The sequence below is a fragment of the Anolis sagrei genome, chromosome 1 (genome assembly GCF_037176765.1).
Source record: "Anolis sagrei isolate rAnoSag1 chromosome 1, rAnoSag1.mat, whole genome shotgun sequence".
Lineage (NCBI taxonomy): Eukaryota > Metazoa > Chordata > Lepidosauria > Squamata > Dactyloidae > Anolis > Anolis sagrei.
Window position 1 is genome coordinate 261,914,002 of NC_090021.1, and position 21,628 is coordinate 261,935,629.

Below are 21,628 nucleotides of genomic sequence, written 5' to 3' on the forward strand. Positions count from 1 at the left end.
AGAACAGAAATCATTGTATTAGATAAAACTTGCATTATGCCATGTTTGAGGGACTGCATTGAAAGTTCAATATGCAAGAGCTCCTTCTTTATATTTACCTTTAGGACAGTTACGCTGAAACAGATAATGTTCCTTGTTTCTTCTTGCACTTTGTAGTTCCATTATAAAAAGAAGCATCATACTGGGTGACGATTGTGTTAATTTCCTAAATTTTCTGTTGCTTTAATGATGACACTGATTCTGATAAAATTAGTATTATCATCCAAAAGCAATTATTTTCCAGAATTCTAAACCAAATGTTGAATTAATGTAGTATATTTGTGAGTAAAACACAATGAAAAATGTAATATGATTTAGTGTTTCTGTTGTAAAGACATTATCAGAAGAATAAAAATGGGTGTACATTAAGAACAATTAGGAGTTTAGCTATAAGGTGCAAAATGATGGTATTGCCTCCCATAGAAATTCCTTTCCAATGTTTGATTTTTTTTCTCATCCCAAATTTCTAGCTTTTCAGAGAGAGAACTTTTGGAAAATTTTCACATCTAGAACTTTTATATTGGCTGTATTTGAATACCCTTACAAACTACCCCTTTTCTTTGATTACAGAAACTGTATTTCAAATTTTTCAACTTAAATTTTAAGTTACTGCAATGAAAAAAAAATGTGGAGACTGAAGAGAAATCTCATGGGACCAAATTCTTATGGGGAAACGTTGCCATTCTCCCCGGAGGTTTACTCTTGTGGATTCCAAATATGAGATGGAAGCTACCAACAATAAACCAATGTCTGTTTGCTCAGCTCACTGTGTTAAATGAGGTCTACCTCTAGTGCAGGCATGGGAAAACTAAGGCCTGGGAGGTGGATGCAGCTTCCTGGGCATTTACCTCAGATCTTCCTAATTTTTCCTGTTATCTTGGCTGAAGGACACAGTGGCTTGCCATGTCCTTATGCCAAAAAATGGGGGAGGAAGGCACTTAGCAGCTGAGAGCCCTCTGGAACACTTTCAGCCACCATTTGTCTTGCCCTCCTCCTGGCATAAGGATGGTGTGAGTGGTCCCATCCTTATGTCAGGAGAATGGCTTGAGAAAAGTATGTGGCAGCTGACAGCCCCTCCCTCAGACAGCCCCTCCCCCTGTCTTGCCCTCCTTCTGGAGTTATGCCAAGAGGACAGCTTGAGCAATGGAGAAGGAGGATTGGGCAGTTGCTATGTGCCCTGCCTTCCTCCTGGCATAAGGATGGGGTGAGTAGCCCTGTCATTATGCTGGGAGGACACCGTGAGGTGACCTTGGCCCTGCCCTGCCCCCTCCTGGCCCTGCCCTCTCCTGAGCCATCCCCATCCAGCTTGTACCCACCCACCCCCTCCTGGCCCAGCCCTCCTGACCGGGCCTACAATGTGGCCCCAAGGTAAAAAAAATTGCCCATGCCTGCTCTACTGTTTATAGGTTGCACAGTGAAGCAGTAAAAATGATGTTTTCCCCATCCCTCCCTCTTTTATTAAGAACTTTTAACCATGAAAGCAATCCAGCAAAAGTTAGCATTTTCTAGTGTCTAATTTTCACAGGAATGTGAAACAAGAAATCTGTTTCTAATGTCTGCTGTGAAGACTACAAATGGCCACCTATATGATACTGGTCAATGGTTCTAATCCAGCCCACTGAGGTTCATCTTGGATCTCATGGAGGCTTTTGGCCAAACTTCACCATTTTGATGGTCCCAAGATTCTCTATCATTACTTTGATCAGCAGTCCTGAAGCTGAGGTTCCGACATGTTTTTCATTTCTCCCCATTCTTTGTGTAAGGGAAAAGAAAGAAAAACTAATTGAATTGCCCACCCAATGTCTATCTGGTATTTTAGGAGGGATCAAAAACTATCATGGGGAATGCCTTTCCACTCAATTATAATTATGTAGCCTTTCCCCCTTTTTTTAATTACGGGGAGATGATTTATATGAGTTTCTTTCTTCAGTATGATAAAAGCAAGTTAAATTTAGCTCCAAGATCAAAAAGATAACCGGATCAGTTAGTAAAGGGGCATTGTTAATAAGATCTAATCAATAATCATTTTACAGCACTGTAGCAACCATTTTGATAACTGCAATTTCTAAACCATTCTATGAAAATTTAATCTTAGTTCTATTGAAAACAATAAACCAAGATTTATTTATTATTTGCTAAGTGTTACTTTCAAAAGAATTCAGTGTTTACTTTTGTGGGGCTGTCTGCCATAACTATGTGCTTTAGAATCTACTTTATCTCAATTGATGGAATGTCCACAATGTCCAGAGAAGTTGGTTAGGTAAAGAGGGATTACCATTTACATAAAATTGTATTTGGAACCATATGAACATTACACAGTGATTTGAGATAATCGGAAAATTGAGATAATGAAGTTATGGTTTTCTTACTGCGTTTGTTTGAATTTGAGGGTGTAAACAATTCACTGGTTCACCAGTCTTGACCTTAGTATTCAATAACGATTCTTATGAAACAGGATTGGTTAATAAAATAAAAATTCTTAATAGCATTTCTTTACAAAACAGAGTGATTTATAATAAGCAAGTTACAGATCAGGGCAGAATAATATTTCAAAAAACTGGACTGTATTACAAAGCATTTTTCCCCAAACATCCATTTCTCTTGGATTATTGCTGAAAGATACTATCATCAATCTATTTCAGAAATTTCTAGACTAATTTACAAACATCCATAAAATAGTGAAAAAAACTGCATGCTTTAGAAATCTGATACATTTTCATGCCTCTGGACTAAAAAGATGAAGACGAGAGCAAATGAAGATGATTTTAAAGATAGCTGGATGGTATTATTTACAGAGTCTTTGCCTTGATTTTAGTCAGAGCTTCAGGGTTGTTTTCTTTTTTCTCTGCTACTTTCTGTATTTCTGGTTTAATCCATGGAGGACTGTGTGACTTCTGTTAATGAAGGGAGAAAAACACAATCAGCATTAAAATCAATCCCTCTCTGCCCCAAGAGAAAGATCCCCATCACACAGAGCTAAAAACTACAGAGAAGTAAAAACTGTAGATTTGTGTTTGTGTGTGTGTATATTAGTAGAAAAAATCTCTGCTTCACAAGGTAGTGATCTTGGTTTTCACTAATCCATTCTACCTATAGACAGCCCTTGTATTTTCTAAAATTGTGGCACTATATTGAGCATTATGAGATATAGCTTAGACAGGTGTTGCCATAGGAAGAGATTTAAATCTTCCAACACTATATCTCTGTTTCACAAATGAAAAGCTTTACAGAAGAATCTTAAAGGTAAAACCTACTTAACACATAATAAGGGAGAGTAACTCAATTCATAGGAGAAAATGTATCTTATTTTATTGCCATTTTTCATGAGGACAGTGATTTGTTTGTTACAGATAAGTCTCTTGTTTGTGCATCTGAAACTTCAAAAAACTTGAAGGAAAATAGTAAAAGGGCTCAAATTTTTAATATTTGACATTCAAGTACAGGCAATCCCCGAGTTATAAACCTCTGACTTACAAACAACTCATAGTTAAGAACAGGGGTGAGATAACAGAAAGTGAAAGAAATCTACTCCTAAGAAGGGAAACTCGCTCCTGAAAGAGTTATCATGGGGAAAAGGTGTCTCAACTGAAGCTTTATCCTTGTTTTCACAAGAAGTCAAATTTTCAAAATCCAATTATCACAGGGACAGAAAATGAAGTGAAATCTTCCAAACAGGGACACAGAGAGCAAAACAAACACCACAGGGTTGTTTTATACCTCACACAATAAATACCTGCAACTCTGAATTTGTTGCTGCCGCCTTTAGCTGGGGAGAGGTTGAATTGTTCTGGTTTCCTAAACAGTTTTTGCCAACCTAGAAGAGAAATTGTTGGAGTTATACCACAGGTTTTGATTTAAGAATCAACTTCACAATATGGTTTCCATTTTACTAGCATGGTGAAATATTCATGTATGAATGACCCCTAGGCTTAAAATAGGGTTGCCATTCAGTGTTCATTCAGTTTCTAAATGTAATGCCTAACCTATAGGTCTCCAGGTGTTTTGACCTACAACTCCCAGAATCCCAGCCAGTTTACCAGCTTGTTAAGATTTTTGGGAGTTGAAAACCAAAATATCTGGGGACCCACAGGTTGAGAACCACTGTTCTAGAACAATTATGCTCCACCTTTTATATAGCATGAAAAGAGAACATGTGAATGCAAAGAGCAAGAAACATATACCAGAAAGATCAAAATGAGTAATACAAGTGCCTCTGCTCCCGGCATGCTGTTTTTAAATATTACAGAAAAGCTATGAAAATACACAAACTGGTTATTTTCTATAAATAATGTTTATAACATGATAATTGTGTCATAAGATTGGAAATTCTCTCCAGAAAATGAATGGGGACAATCTCTGAGAGTAAAAGAGTATTTAATTGTTTTCTTTCCAAGATTGATCTGTACACATTATTTCATGTTATTCAATGAAAAACAAATTATTCTTTCTCTTTTGAAGATCAAGAATATCATTTGCCAATTCCTTGCAGTTTGGGTATGATTCAGCTTTATAGTGAAGCTGGAGGGTGATTGAACATTTCCTGCAAACAGTTTGAATCCAGACGAGCCTCTTCCTGTGTGAATTCGTTCAAATGTGAAATCTACTTTTGAAAGATATGTCAAAGGTGTACTTAGTATTGTCTACATTTCAATAATACTGTCATAATCACCATAACCTTCTATTTAAATATTCAAGACCATATTAAGTATATAAAAATATATATTTAAAAGTGCATCTTCTAGTACTTTATAAGATAAATATACTTTGAAAATGAGTTAAACTTAAACCTAGATAACAAATTATAATGCAACAATACAAATTCATTGACCATATAAATCTTTTAAAGCTGCACACAAGATTAAATTGCCACTTCAGCCGTCACGCTCCTTCACAGCTAACTGTGACCTCCTCTAAAAAAGAACAAGCATCACTGAAAAAAGGTATAATCTGGGCATACACCGATTTGCTCCTTGTTATAAGAAATACAGTTTCCCATTATTTTCTCGACTTTTTTAAAAAATTAGAATGCTAAATCCTTTTTAAAAAGTCAGACTAAATCTCACTTTAAGGATATAGTAAAGCAAGTCTTCCTGTTTTTAAAGCTCTACATTTAGTTACTTGATCAGTCTTGGTCAGAATCTGCCTTATTGAACAACAACAATAATAATAATACTTTATTTATACCCCGCCACCATCTCCCCAAGGGACTCGGAGTGGCTTACATGAGGCCAAGCCCAATAACAAATCAAAACAGAAAAGCAATAAACAAAACAATAAAAGGCAATGCAAATTAATATAAATCACATATAACAACAACACACGAGGATTTAAAACCTATGGCCAGGCCAAATGTAATGATTTTAAAAATTATAAAATAATGCTGGGCATGAACAAGGTAGGATATATATTGTAGGAGGGTTTTAAAAAGTGGGGGACGCAGCCCAACGCAATCCAGCAATTAAAGTGCATTTGTAAGGACATTTTCCTTTATTCTGGGAAGGCACACTGGAACAGTCACGTTTTCAGGCTCTTCCTAAAGACTGTCAATGTTGGGGCATGCCTGATATCCTTTGGAAGTGAGTTGCAGAGTTGGGGGGCCACCACCAAGAAGGCCCTCTCCCTCCTCCCCAAATCGCGCCTGTGATGGAGGCGGGAGTGCAAGCAGGGCCTCTCTGGATGATGGAAGAGATTGTGTGGGTTCGTACACAGAAATGTGGTCACATAGGTAGGCGGATCCCAAACTGTTCAGGGCTTTGTAGGTAAGAACCTGCACCTTAAATTGGGACTGGAAGATGAACGGCAGCCAATGGAGCTCCCTAAACAGGGGGGTTGACCGCTCCCTGTAAGTCGCTCCAGTTAGTAACCTGGCTGCCACCCATTGTACCAGTTGAAATTTCCAGGTCATTGTTGCAACCCAGAGCAGGAAACTGGACCCTCAGACAACAATCCACCACACTTAACTTCAGGAAAACAATCCTTCTTTATTGATGAAAGATGAGTACAAAATAGAGGAAAAATGCATAGGTAAAAAGTCACAGTAAAAATCAGCAAAAAGAAATGTCCATAAACAAGATCATAAAACCCACAGCAAAACTGCTGAATCCTAGAACCTGTTAGCAATCCACTAACTGTACTTGGAACAACTAAAAAAACCTCCGAGGAACAAGGCCACTTGAATCAGCAGGAGGCCTACAAAAGTTTGCACATTAATCTGGAACGATGCCTGGTCTGAAGCTGCATTCAGGCCAGGCATACTTAAGGCTGAGAAATCTATTGCGAGACACGCCTGAAGTTTTTGTTTGGATTTCTCTCAATCTAGCTGACCTATGTAAACTTTGTGCTTCTCCCCGGCTCTGCCAAATCTGCCCCCGCCTATCCTCATTAGGCAGGCCAGGTGTCAGATTCTCTGCAGAACTAAGACTAGGAGGAAAAGGGAATGAAACGTCTCAGCTCGGCTCAGAATGCATGTTCTCATGGGAATCTTGACTTTCGCTTTTCAAGGCTGTAGGATTTTCACTACTGCAGCTGGGGCACGAGTCTTAATTGTGCAAAGGCCCTTCTGGCCACCGCTGACGCCTGAGCTTCAAGCATAAGTGATGAGTCCAGGAGGACACCCAAGCTGCGGACCTATGACTTCAGGGGGAGTGCAACCCCATCCAGCACAGGTTGCCACCCTATTCCCTGATCTGGCTTACGATCGACCAGAAGGACCTCTGTCTTGTCAGGATTGATCCTCAACTTATTCATCCTCATCCAGACAGCCACAGCGGCCAGGCACTCATCCAACACCCGAGGGGCTTCCTTGGAGTTAGGTGGAAAAGAGTAGTAGAGTTGGGTATCATCTGTGCAGAGATGGCACCCAACTTCAAAACTCCAGGTGACCTCTCCCAGAGGTTTCATGTAGATGTTGAAAAGCATGGGGGACAGAATGGAACCTTGCAGGACCACACAGGTCAAAGGCTAGGGGTCCGAGCAGGTGTCTCCCAGCTTCACTATCTGGGAATGACCCTCCAGGAAGGACCAGAGCCACAACAAGGCCATGCCCCCAAGGCCCATCCCGGAGAGTCGTCCCAGAAGGATACCATGGTCGATGGTATCGAAAGCCACTGAGATGTCCAAGAGAACCTGCAGGGTCACACTCCCCCTGTCCAGCTCTCTACAGAGGTCATCCACCAAGGCGACCAAAGCCGTCTCGGTACCATGACCAGGCCTGAAGCCAGACTGTGACTGGTCCAGATAGTCAATGTCATCTAGGAAACCCTGGAGCTGAGAGGCAACCACCCGCTCCAGCACCTTGCCCAAGAATGGGAGGTTGGAGGTTGGTCTGTAGTTACTCAAAACCATGGAGTCAAGGGAGGCCTTTTTCAGGAGTGGTCTAACCACAGCCTGTTTCAACCCGGATGGAAAAGTCCCCTGCTCCAACGATGCATTAGTGATTAACACAAACCAATCAATCAACCCACCTCTAGCCGATTTAATTAGCCAAGAAGGGCAAGGGTCCACAGCTGAAGTGCTCACCCTCACAGCCCCAAGGACCCCCTCCACATCCTCAGGATGGACAAGCCAGAAAGAATCCCACAAAACTGGACAAGCAGATGCCCCAGTCATCTCATCTGGTACTGTACTTAAACTGGTATCTAACTCGAGGCGTATCTGAGCGACTTTATCTGCAAAATAGTGCGCAACATTGCGGCACCAAGTTGTCGGGTCGGCAAAGACCCCCTCCGCCCCAGGGGGGCAAAGGAGTTCTCCAATGACCCAAAACAACTCCAAAGATCTATTGGATCCAAACACTATGCAAGCAGTCAGAAAGGTCTCCTTGGCTGCCCGTATAGCCGCAGTATAGGCCCTAAGTGAGGCTCTAGCCCGCATTCAGTCAGAGACACACTGATATTTCCTCCAGATGCACTCTAGACCCCTTCTTGTGTGCTTCATCCCGGCCAACTCCTCAGTGAACCAAGGAGATGGTGTGTCTCTGCGCAGAGAGAGAGGACGTTTGGGAGCGATCGTGTCTATCACCCTGGCCATCTTGCTGTTATAGCAATCAACCAGGGCGTCGCCAGGGTCGCCAGGCTCCATGACAGGAAGAACCCCAAGATTCCTCAGGAATCCATCTGGATCCATCAGTCTCCTGGGGCGGACCGTCTTAATTGGTCCTCCACCCCTGCAAGGTTAGAGGTCACAGCAAGTCTAAAACTGATCAGATGATGTTCAGACCATGACAATGGAAGAATATTTGGCTCTTCCACTCTGACCGTTCTGCTGTCCGCAATGAAAACTAGGTCGAGTGTATGTCCAGCCTGATGGGTGGGCACAGATATAACTTGAGATAGCCCCATGGTCGACATGGCAACCATGAAGTCTTGAGCCGCTCCTGTTAAAGTTGTCTCTGCATGAATGTTAAAGTCCCCCAGCACAATTAAGTGCTGGGAGAGCAGTGCCGAATTGGAGACCACTTCTGCTAGCTCTGGCAGGGAGATTGCGGAGTCGCAGAGTGGACAGTACACCAGCAGAATCCCCAAACTATCACTGTTTCCCACCTTCAGGTGAACACACTCAAACCCAGAAGATTGGGAACAGCGCATCTGACTACAGCGATGGACTGCCGAAAGGCTACTGTGACCCCTCCTCTCTGTTCCCCAGACCTAGCCTGCTGGTGCACTCCGAATCCAGGTGGGCATAGCTGGGTGAGATTTACCCCACCCAGTTCGTCCAACCAGGTCTCAATGATGCAGGCCAGGTCCACCCCCTCATCCAGGATCAAGTCCTGGATGGCAGATGTTTTTCCATTGACGGACTTGGCATTTACCAGCAGGATCTTAAGTCCAGCGGATCTATCATGGAGTCTACCACATCCTACCTTTTCCAGGGTCACAAGAAGTCTGTTGCGCTTCTCCCTGGTGTGTTGGTGAGCAGCATTTCTCCTCCCCCACACAACCTGAAGGGTGCCCATCCCCTCCGGTACCCCTCCCTCCCCCTGGGAATTGGATTCAGTGGCTAGTCAGCTCTCTGAACAAGGGGAGTTAGAATGTGATCTACTTTGGAGAAGGGATGTCTCTGGTGTCATAGAGAAAAAGGAGTCATCAAGGGAACTGAGAGGGCGTGTCCTTGGGTGGGAGAGTGTAGCAGATTGAGTGGGGACAACAGGAGCAGATGGGTTTCAAATTGATACTGTGCGGGTGGAGGGGTCCTAACAGGGGAGCTATTTGTGGAATTGTTACTGGAACCAGATGGACCATGGTGAGAAGGTTCCGTATTGTCAATGAGGGGGCGAACATAGGGATCCACACGTTTCTGATTTATTTATTTATTTATCGTGTCATCAGCAACCATACCATTATATTACAATTCTAACAGAGCAAAACAAACACACAGATTAAAAAGAAAAAGAAAAGAAAAACACACACACAGATTTTGCAAATTTGGTAGTTGGTTAAATATCCTTTGACCAGTATCCTTTGACCACTTGGAGTGCCTCTGGTGTTGCCGCAAGAAGGTCCTCCATTGTGCATGTGGCAGGGCTCAGGGTGCATTGCAGCAGGTGGTCAGTGGTCTGTTCTTCTCTGCACTCGCATGCCGAGGATTCCACCCTGTAGCCCCATTTCTTAAGATTGGCTCTGCATCTCTTGGTGCCAGAGCGCAGTATGTTCAGCGCCTTCCAAGTCGCCCAGTCTTCTGGGTGCCCAGGGGGGAGTCTCTCATCTGGTATCATCCATGGATTGAGGTGCTGGGTTTGGGCCTGCCACTTTTGGACTCTCGCTTGCTGGGGTGTTCCAGCGAGTGTCTCTGTAGATCTAAGAAAACACAAGCAACCAGAGACGACTTGCAGCAAACCTTTCTGATGGTAATGCCCCATTCTTTTAAGCCAGATGAAATTGCTAATAGCTCACCAAGCCATCAGTTGTCTTCAGGTGTAATTAGAAGACAAGTAGAGTGATCACATGATTGATAGTCTCTATGTAACCATGTTATGGCCTTCACTCTGACTTCTGAAGGTCTCTTTGATAAAATTTGAGCCAGAGATTTACAGACTGCCCTCCTTGAGGTCCATCTGCCTCTATTGATCATTAAGTCAGCAATTTCCACCACAAAATTGTCCATTTGCAGAAGGTATTGGTTTTGGCAAACTGCGGTAGGGTGAGCAATAGATTTGGATGTTATATTACCAGTTGCCCTCTGAAAGTTAGTAATTATCTCCTGCCAATCAGGACTATCCTGATTCTTATGAGTACAAAAAAGCCCTCCCATTCCCTCAATCATCTTACATTCAGGGGGTCATATTGCACAGGCATTTTAATGATAAGGGCAATTCCTTTAAAGAGGTGATCCATTTTTTTTATCCATTAAACTATTGAACTATCTCCATGTGTTCAAAAAAAACATACAGATTAAAAAAACTGACATTCTGTTTTCAGAAAAAGTGACAAACCTTTTCATATGCATTCGGCATTTGCTAAATACCACATTACAGTTGTTGGACAAAGAACAGGTTACTTTGGCCTCCAATATGAGATCTTTCTTATTTAAGATGCTTTAAGATTGCATGAGTTCAATACCTGCATTAAAGGAACAAAGTTTAGTCTGAACTTTTACAAAATCCAATGAGAGAAGACTTACTTTTCCCCAAGACAGACCGTGGATAGCCTATTTTCATGTGATTCTATCCAGTGACTGTCAGCAGTGTTGAAGCCATGGTGAAGCAACTGAACTGTAGGTTTTATTCTGGAATTTACAGAACCCCCTCCCCCCAAGGCATTGAAACTGTTTTGGAGTCATGGTTCAGTACCCTGGGCAGATCCTTTAAGGTCTGGGATAGCCAATTTGTGGCACTTCTGTTATGGATACCATCAGTCTTGAAAAAAACAATAACATACATTTGGCCATTTACTGCCAATGCTGAAGCAGGAGTAGGTGCTTCCAAAATCACGCACAGAAAATGAACTTGCACCCTTTCAATTCATCTAACTTTTGAAAATGCTGTAATTTCTACTCCAGTGATTTTCACTAGAAACTACCATGGCTTTTGAGATTTCTGCAGTCACTACTATATTACAAATATGAAGAGACTAGCTTGTTCTGTTTTAATTTAAAGTAAGTGTGTATATTTCAACAATTTTAATGTGAATGTTCTAAGTACTTCCCAAATGCATACAACAAGTCTACTTTCATCTAGATTTAAGCAGTACACTTAACAGTTTATGTTTACAAACTAAACTTAAAATTAGTCTGTAATGCTGCCACAAGATACAGTGATAGCCAGAGGACATGGTGAATAAGCACTCACCATGGAACAAATTCATAGAAAGTAAAACAATCAGCAGCTATTAGTTATTATGGAATATTGGGGTCCAGAGTTTAGTATACCACTATTAAGGGTGCTAAAGATTTTGTTCGTAAGTGAACCAAAATACATTTTTTAAATGAAAAAAAATTGACATGATCTAACTTTCTTCACTAATGGAAACAACAATTCTTCAATTTTCATACTTAATACTTCTCTTATTTTTGAAATGCAGGCCTTGCCTTTCTATCATTTCCATAGTACTTTCTCTTCGCAGCACAAATATTTATTAAAAATGTGCTGAATTCACTGGTTTATATTTTAAAATGAAATGTGTATAAATAAAGCCTCTGTTTAAAAGCTTCTAAGGAAGGAACTTCCACTACATTCCAAGGCAGAGATTTCCACTGCTGAACGGCTCTTATAGTCAGGAAGTTCTTCCTAATGTTCAGGTGGAATCTCCTTTATATACTTTAAACGCATGGCTCCAAGTCCTAGTTTCCAGGGCAGCAGAAAACAAAACTTCTCTCCTTATGATATCCTTTCACATCTTTATACATGGCTGGCTATCCCATTAAACTCAATAAGATACTTCAAGAGGAAGTATAGATACATTTCCAAACTAGTTTATTTTGGGTATATCACAAACCCAAAACAAACTAGTTTGCAAATGTATCCCTATTTCCTTACAATAGTAGGGAAAGGAACAATTCATAAGGCGTATCTTTGGCAAGTGTGTGTTTTGGGAGTTATTACACTTTTGTTTTGTTTCTCTTCACATGTAAGCTTCTTTGGATAGTACCTGTGGCTGTTATAGATACTATAATAAGAATATAAGTGTGTAATAATATGGAACACAAATACGGGTTAGTTCCGATTATTATTATTATTATTATTATTATTATTATTATGTATAAAAATCATTGCATAAATTAGTATAAAACTGATAAAAATAGGTGTGCAGGTGGCTAAATATCTTTTGACCAAAAACGGGGAACAGCAACGGCATTGTCTGTAGCCTCCAACAATTCCTCCTCTATACACGAAGCAGGGCACAATGGACAAGCATACAGATGCAGAGTTGTGTGTTCTACTCCACAGTCACACAAGGTATAGGATTCTTTTAGGTAGTGCCATTTTGCCAGGTTGTCTTTTGATCTGCCCACTTTGCTTCTGAGTTTGTTCAGGGACTTCCAGGTTGCCCATTCTTGGTTTGCCCCTGGAAGAAGACCCTCATTGGGGGGGGGGGGGGCATCCAGTTGGGATTTCCTGATTTAGATGTCCAGAGGGATACCCTTGCTGTTGCTGGAGGGACGCCAAGAGGATTGGTAGTTCTCATAAAGCTTTTTCTTGATTTGAGTCTACTGGGAAGAGGCTGGTAGCCATGCAGTGGGTTCAACCTTATTTCTCTCACATTTAGCAGCAACTTTCTGTTGCGCATGGGGGGGGGGGCGCAATGCCAGCTAGATTGTAGAGTTTATCAACAGGGGTAGGTTTAAGACACCCTGTGATTATTCTGCAAGTTTCATTCAATGCTATGTTCACCTGCTTTGTATGGGCAGACCTATGCCAAATAGGGCAGGCATACTCAGCAGTTGAGTAAGACAAGGCCAGGGCTGATGTTCTTATTAATTTTGGGTCTGCACCCCATGTGCTGCCAGTAAGTTTTTGCAGGATGTTATTGCTTGCAGCTACTTTGTGCTTGGTGTTCAAGCAGTGTTTCCTATATGCTAGTGTTCGATCTAAGGTGACACCAAGATATTTAGGATGGAAACAATGTTCAAGTTCTTGACCTTCTCAGGTGATTTTCAATTTCCTGTTGGCTTCACGGTTGCATAGATGGAAAGCACATACTTGTGTTTTGGCAGGGTTAGGCTTCAGGTGGTTATCCTTTGAAGTAGCTGGAGAGATCTTTCAAGGCATTAGTAAGTTGGATTTTAACTGTTTCAAAGTCCTTTGCTTGTTTTGTTAGGCCAAGGTCATCAGCGTATATAAAGCTCTTTGTGAGAGGTGATTGTGGCTGATCGTTAGTAAAGATATTAAACAAGGTCGGTGCAAGAATGCTGCCTTGGGGTAAGCCATTCTTTTGCCTCCTCCATCTACTTTTCCTGTCCTGAAACTCCACATAGAAGCTACAGCTTTCTAGGAGAGTCTCGATAGTTTTTGTGAAATCATAGTCTCAGGTAATATGGTAGACTTTCTGCAGCATTTTCCTATGTTGCACCATGTCATAGGCTGCTGTAAGGTCAACAAATTGCTTTTTGTTAGTTCCCATGCATACACAATACAAACCATAACATTTAAATACAGTAGTGGAAGTGAGCAACAGAATCTTTCCCCATTCAACATAGTATCTCATTTGCTCTCAGTAGATGGCTATTTGCACCACCCTCTGGAGATTATTACTGTGGAGATAAACTATTATGCAGGACCGATCACATTTCTTAATCTACTATGTGTTCCTCTCTTGGTACAACAGAACTGTGTATCGACAACATGTCATAGACCCCAGCTGCATTTGCTGATTCACAACAATAATCCTATCAGCATCAATTGGCACAGACAAACAAAAATATGTCAATCCAAGGCCAGTTGGCTTCTGAGGAAATAATAGTTTCTTCAAAGTTGGATTGACTAACAACCTTTTGTGCAATCAACCGTGCAATGAGCAATGTTTCCTTTCACAAATGGAGAGAAAAATAGTGGTAGGCATCCCTCTTCTATGAATTCCAAGCTTTTACAAAGCAGAACTTGCTCTCAATCTATGCCACGTTGCTATGGCTCCCATTACTGAAGGACAGGTAAATTGCACAAATATAATATTTTCAATTGCAGCTGTTATTGGAAACACTTGGGACAACACATCTTTCTACTTCCAGACACAATTTGAGTGTGAATCAGATAATACTCTGGCCCTAAGAAAGCTGCTAGCAGGATCTATAAATCTTTGAGAAGCTTTGGGATATTTTGACTTCATAGATGGAATCACAACACTGGAAAATAGAATCAAAGGATAATTCTGAGGAACACAGTCAGATCAGTTATGCCCTCTTCTTTTGATATGTCTACAGTTGCTTTAACTATGGGTGTCATGCAATATTTCTGTTTTATTGGACCAGCTGTTCTTTTATTCATTACACTTTTAGTATGTCCACATAGTTCTTTTATTACTATTGTTATAGCTCATTTGGAGCAGGCTCCACAGTTGTGCTAAACCATCTGTAGTCAGAAAAATGGAGGGGAATTTGGGGAGGAGAGTATGCAGATCAGGAAAGACTCTACAATGATTTCTGACTTCCATTTTGTCCTTTAAAATGACACTGGGACCAGGGAGTCGATTTTACATAAACTTGGAGAATGCTGAACGAAGGCAACAAAAAGTAAAGGTGAATTGGCTAGCTTTTTCCTCTCTCCGTTCTTGGAATTGTTCCAAAAACTTTCTTTAAGGTAGACATAAAATCCACAAATTTAGAAACACTTTATCAGTTTGTCTTCTAGGCAGGAGAGGGTTTATCTAATTTGTTGTGGAGGAGGGAAAAATCTATTCTCAATGCTGTTTTCTTAATCAAGTTTTCTGAATTATTGCATATTCTACTTTTAAAACTGTCTGTGCAGAATGCATTTAGAAATGCAAGATCATCTAAGACTACACAGGTTTTCATGGATGTCTGAGAATACAGTTGTAAACACAACAATTTATAGAAATAGAGCATCTGGTTTCAACTAACCTTAGTAGGATATTGTACCCATTGGGGTGGAGTTCGAGTAGTGTAAATAATGTGTGCAGAGCTGCATTAATACTATATGAAATGAATAAGATTCAAATTTCAGACAGAATATTATGGAAGGGTTGATCGTTATTTCTAATAGAAAGAAATGACTATATAATGTTCTTGTTTAAACACATGAAACTGTACTTTATTATTATGAAGATGAATTGTAAAGATACTTTATTTTTAGGTTTAGGCAATTTATCATTTTGTTTGTGTTCCCCATTGTAGTTAATCTAGGGCCCATTGACGTGAGCCAAATGAGTCAGAGTGGGGGTAAATGGACTTTATGGTATCCGCATGGCATAAATGAAAGAGAAGGCCACTTAATGTGGCCTTATCTCACATTTTAAAAACGTTGTGGGATGCTCTGTAGCTCATGTACACTTTGTGACAGTGTGAACAGTTGGGCCACTTCTTATTCAGACATAACTGTACCTGTTCACATGGTCATCCCGCTTCCTGGGCATAGGCAGCCCATGGACAGTGACTGGCATTTATCTTCCCACTGTCATCCTCAGCTTAGTAGAGATCACCAAGCACAAAACTGGTGATAGTAATTGCTCATCACATACACTAACACAGGCCAGACTGATGGAGCTATCAGAAAAGGAAGTAGGGAAACATGCCATTTCCCATGTTGTTCCATTGCTCTATCCAGCATCAGTGTTGTCATTTAAATCTTGTAATGTTATCAAATGCACCTTAAATTCAGACTAGACTGGAAATGTATTAGCAGCCAGTGTGATTCATTTAAGACTGGCATAAAATGCTGCTTTATGATATTCCAGTCAGCTCTTGGTCTGTTATATTTTATACTAGCCACACCTTCCAAGTGTTCTTCAATGGTAGCTCCACATAGAGTACACTGCAGGAGTCTAGTTGGGAGGTTACCAGTGCTAGGGCTAAAATGGACAAGTAATCTCTGTCCAGGAAAGGCATAGCTGACACACCAGTTGAGGTTTGTACTATGCACTTTGAGTCAAAAGTAACTCAAAAGGGAGCAACTCATCACTGTTCCAGTTGTAGCCAAACCACCCTAGCATTTTCCTATGAGTGTTTTCCCAAAAGGATTGAAGCTTTTTAATGAATACATTAAATATTTATTCATACAGATTTATTTTCAGCATGTTCTGGAGTATGCTGGATTTTAAAAAATAAATATTCATATAACCACACAAAGCACATTGCATTTTGGAAGAATGGCAGGTTAAGTCATTCAGCATTGGGCAAAAAAAGGCAATATAATGTATGCTTTAGGTAATAACGGAACGGAATTTCACTACAGTTTTAATGTTCATCATATGATTTCCTGGCTAAAACCAGGTTTCCATAATATCATTGAGCAATAAAAATAAAAGGCGGCTTTATTGAAGTTAGAGGAATATGTACTAGTAAAGTGCATATATTTATAATTCAGCATTTAACAAACTACTAAGAACCAGCACAAATTAATGCAGTAGCTACAATAATTTTTATTAGATCTGTTATCCTTTTTATTGCAACATCTTATTATGCGCAAGAATGTGGGTGTACATTATAGTAATTCAGAGACTGAGTATGTTAAGCCTCTAATAATCTCTATATATGTTTAATTACTACTGTGTGGTTTTATGAAATTGATTTAACAGAACAGGTAGGCTTATAAATTATGAAAGCAAATAAGAAAGTTTAATGACATTTAATGTGCTATTTTCTGTATTCTTTGTGGATCCTTCTGGAATATTTCTGGAACAAAAGGACTATATATATATATATATATCCCTATTCTTAAAAGAAGTAGGGTAGGAACAAGAATGCATTTTGGAAATGTATATTGGTATATTCGATGGATCCACCCCTTTTAGGATAGGATATAGTAAAATCACATATCCATGAATCCTTTATTTTCAATTGACTTATCCATAGGTCACATAATCGCCCTAGGCGTTTGTATGTGTTGGAGAAAGAGAGGGGATTAAAATCACTAGAATTGTTGCTTTGATGACAGGGATAAAGGGGGGAGGTGCCTCCACCTTCTCCTGGGTAATAGAGTGCAACATTATCAAGAGCAAAGATTGGAGATCATCCCAACTTTTCCAGGGTGATGAAACAGGGACCTGTTTCTGGAGGGAAAGAGGAGAATTTTTCCCACTTCCTTCCAGCCAAGGAATAAGAGGAACCTCAATTGTATCCCACCCTATGGGGCAGGAGTTGACTGGGGATAAATAGTGAATGCTCTTCCCTCTGGGTGTTTGCTATTACGCAGGAAGTGCTGGAATGCATTCCCCCTCAGACATGTACTGTCGTTACATGTTAGTTGCATAAAATATGTTGTCTCATCCAAATGTTTGGTTTTTTTTTTTGTTGTTTTGAAAAATACTAATATGCAGACTGTGTCTGCAAGTCTAGAATTTCCCTTATCAGAGTTTCCAATTATTTGAATAACATTTTTTCTGAATATTTTAAAATATCCTTTTCACACCATCTAGTACAAACAGAATATATTCCAACTTTATCGTGTTGGGTTTCACTCCATTGCAGAATTATATCCATTGATGTTATGTAGATTGAAAGATGATGATGTCACATCATCTAGTGATTTTGCAGTGATTGTTGTAAGAGAGCAAAGAGTAAGTAAAAATGGAGCAATACCAGCAGTATTATCTCTCTTCTGAGATCTACTTTTGGAAAGAACTGATCCCGCATTTAGACATTATTTATGCCTTGGATTGTTCATTTAACTCACCTTACTTGAGTGCAATCTTTGGAATTTATAGGAGATGTTTGTTTTGTTTTGAGTCTGTTTTTAATCTGCATAGAATCGGAATGAGAAACTCTGAAATCCTCTTTGGAGTATTAAAACAGCTTTCCTATCTGATATCCTTACTTAATATTTACTTGTAAGTACAAGGAGCTCAATAAATCTTTCCAGGAAAATGTCAAAAACAGGGCTATATTTTTATCTGTGGCTGCTCTTATTAGCTGTACATAGAATTGACATGTAAATAAAGTATGTGAATCAAAGGGGAGATCGGGGGAGCAAAGATGGCAAAAACACCATTGTACTGAGCAACGAGGATACGGTTCAGCAGACAGAATAGCTGATGTGAAAATATTTTTGAAATAGCTGCTCTAGAGATGTTAAAAATTATATAATGTAAAGAATGGTTTTTTTGTGGTCAATTGTCATCAAGTTGGCTTTCACTTATGGCAGCGGTTCCCAACCTTTTCGTCTCCAGGTGTTTTGGACTTCAGCTCCCACAGTTCCTAACACTGGTAAGCTAGCTGGGATTTCTGGGAGTTGAAGTCCAAAACACCCAGAGGCCCAAAGTTTGGGAACCACTGACTTATGGTGACCCTAAGAAAGAGAGACCTCCAAGTCATCTTGTTATCAACAGTCCTGGTAGGTCATGTAAACACAAGGCTGTGGCTTCATCCCTTGTGTCCATTCACCTTTAATAAATCTTTGGCCCTATCTACACAAGCAGTAAAATCCGGATTGAAATGGCTTGATGTGCTCAGAAAATGTACTCTGCCCTGCAAAACGAGCTCCAGCTCACATTCAGACAGAAACAACATGGTAAAAAGCTCATCAGAAACCCCAGTTCCAGTCGGAAAACCTGCAAAATACCTCCTGTGTATGAGAAAAAGCTCAAATATAGAATGATCAGCAGTGGGAAAACAGTCAAAATAAGAAAGCCCAGCACTCCCATTGGAACACTTAAATTTACTGCCTTCCTTTGTGGAGTTGTGGAGCAAGCATTGGGAAAACTGTTTGCCAGGAGATAAGGGGCAAAAAAAAAATAATCCTGGGTTTTGATGGCAGTTTTGATGGAGGCAATTGGTCTGGGTCAGAATGTGTGTTACAAGATCTTTGTGGATTCTTTTTGATCTTTCAACTGCTTCATGTGGTGTCTGTTGCATGCACTCGTGAACTGGATCTCTTAAATTCACATTCTACTCCTGATTAAATAGCTGCGTATAAGTAGCCTCCCTCTTTCCGACTGCCCTCTACCTTGCCAAGCATGATTGCCATTTCTAATGACGCATGTTTTCTCATTATATCCCAAAGTATGGCAGAAAGAGTTTAGGGACGCATTTATTTGTCTTTTTGACAGTCTTTCCTCCTGTATTACATTGCAAGTAATTTTCTTACTATCAACTATCCTCAATGTTGAGCTTTTACAACCATGCATAAACACTGGAAATATCATGGCATAGACAATCCTGACTTGAATATTCAACCATATATCTTTGCTCTGAAGAATTTTTTCTAGGTCTTTCATAGCTGTCCTCCCAATTCCTAGTCTTTCTACTTTCTTGACTGAAGTCTCCATTCTGATTAATATCTGAGCAATAGTACAGGAAATACTTCTAAATCAGTGGTTCCCAATCTTAGGTCTTCTAGGTGTTTTGGATGCCAGGTCTGACCATTCCTAACAGCTGGTAAACTAGGTTCTTGTGGGGTTTTTTTGGGCTATAGGGCCATGTTCTAGAGGCATTTCTCCTGACGTTTCGCCTGCATCTATGGCAAGCATCCTCAGAGGTAGTGAGGTCTGTTGGAATTAGGACAATGGGTTTATATATCTGTGGAATGGCTGGGGTGAGGCAAGGAGCTCTTCCTTGCTGGAGCTAGGTATGAATGTTTCAACTGATCACCTTCATTAGCATAGCTAGCAACACCTAGCTCCAGCAAGGAAGAGCTCCTTGCCCCACCCCAGCCATTCCACAGATATATAAACCAATTGTCCTAATTCCAACAGACCTCACTACCTCTGAGGATGCTTGCCATAGATGCAGGTGAAACGTCAGGAGAAATGCCTCTAGAACATGGCCCTATAGCCCGAAAAAACCCACAAGAACCTAGTGATTCCGGCCATGAAAGCCTTCGACAATACAGCTGGTAAACTGGCTGAGATTTCTGGAAGTTGGAGTCCAAAATACATAAAAGTTGGGAACCACTGATCTAGATACTGGGTCCCCTTCTACACTGTCATATAACCCTGTCCGAACGTATCTCCTTCTACGTCCCACCTCGGAGTTTAAGATCTTCTGGGGAGGTCCTACTCTCGGCCACACCTTTATCACAAGTGGGCCTTCGGGTAAGCTGGCAGATGGACAAAAGACAATGACGACCAGAGTAGGAAAGGACAATGACAATGCTGGATGGATTATGGATTTATAAATTGGCAAACATTGACCACAAAATGATTTTATTGCTGTTATTGTATTGATTTGATTGTTTTAACTAGTAATAACTGTTGATGTTAAGTTGTAAATTGTATACTGTATTTTGTGAATTGTTGGGCATCAAATTGTGCCTTTTGTAAGCCGCCCTGAGTCCCCCCTAGGGGGTTGAGAAGGGTGGGGTAGAAGCACTCCAAATAAATAAATAAATAAATAAATTATCAAAGCAGATAATCCATATTTTCTGCTTTGAATGGATTATATGAGTCTGCACTGCCATATAATCCAGTTCAAAACAGATAATATGGATTTTATATGGCAGTGTAGAAGAGGCCTGAGTGTAATTTATTTTCAAGTGTGTGGACTTTGTTTTACCCAACATTGCATGCATTTTACACAACATTAAGACATTTAGCCACGATAATGTAAGACTAACCAGAAGGAAATGTGAAAACCACGTTTTGTACAGTGGGTAGTATGGTAAGTATGATTCTATACTGTAGAATGAGACATATTACAGCACAGCAGAACTGAAAATAATATTACCAGAAGGTCCTCCCTAATGCAAACATAATTTCATTTTTTCAAAGAAGTATATTTTTAAAATGGCTATAATGCTTCCATAATGAACAGCAGCACTCACCATTTTCAGCTTACATTAGCAACAACACACTAAAAGGTAGTATTTTTAGGGTATGATGAAAGCTGGTAGAAGCAGCTGTTGTGTCATTCAGTAAATCTGTTCTAGGTTGATATATAAATACTTACTTCTTTTGAGAATGCAAAAACTAGCCAGCAGAGCAAAGAGGTAGGTGATGGTTTTACGCTATTTAGAACAGAGATTCTCAACCTGTGGATCTCCAGATGTTTTGATCTTCAACTCCCAGAAATCCTAACAGCTGGTAAACTGGCTAGGATTTCTGGAAGTTGTAGGCCAAAACACCTGGGGACCCACAGGTTGAGAAGCTCTGCTTTAGAAGCAGAAAGTAGTCTCACGGCTCATGTTTAATTTTCCTAAACAAGGGAAGGGGATATCCAACTAAAAATTGCTGGGACTGTGAGGAGAAAACAGGAATATGCATTTGGTAAGGCAATAGGATCAGAAATGGTACAGGAGAGCAACTGATTAAATTTGTGAGGTTAACAATTGGTTCATCAGAAGTACATTTTTCAAGAAACCAAACAGACAACTAGTCCCAAAGAATGAGTACACTAGAGTTGCAGTAATACCAGACCATAGCATTAATCTCTCACACAAGATAGGATGTTCACACAGACCTCTGTCATGTAATGGAGCAAGAAATTCCAGATACTGAAGCTGTGTTAAGAAAATAAGATTACTCTAGTGATCGTGTTGAAAACATGCATT

At 40.3% G+C, this 21,628-nt stretch overlaps 1 protein-coding gene across 2 annotated transcripts in view; it reads right to left on the bottom strand.

Moving 5' to 3' along the window:
• Positions 1-2,496: 2,496 nt before the first annotated feature.
• The window catches only part of LUZP2 (leucine zipper protein 2), a 462,834-nt gene continuing 443,702 nt past the window's right edge, over positions 2,497-21,628 (bottom strand). For both annotated transcript variants that reach the window (XM_060765877.2, XM_060765867.2), the window contains 2 exons: positions 3,773-3,853; positions 2,497-2,933 (listed from right to left, as the gene is read on the bottom strand). In XM_060765877.2, coding sequence (XP_060621860.2) covers positions 2,829-2,933; positions 3,773-3,853 — 186 coding nt within the window. In that variant the 3' untranslated portion in view covers positions 2,497-2,828. The remainder of the gene's footprint in view (positions 2,934-3,772; positions 3,854-21,628) is intronic.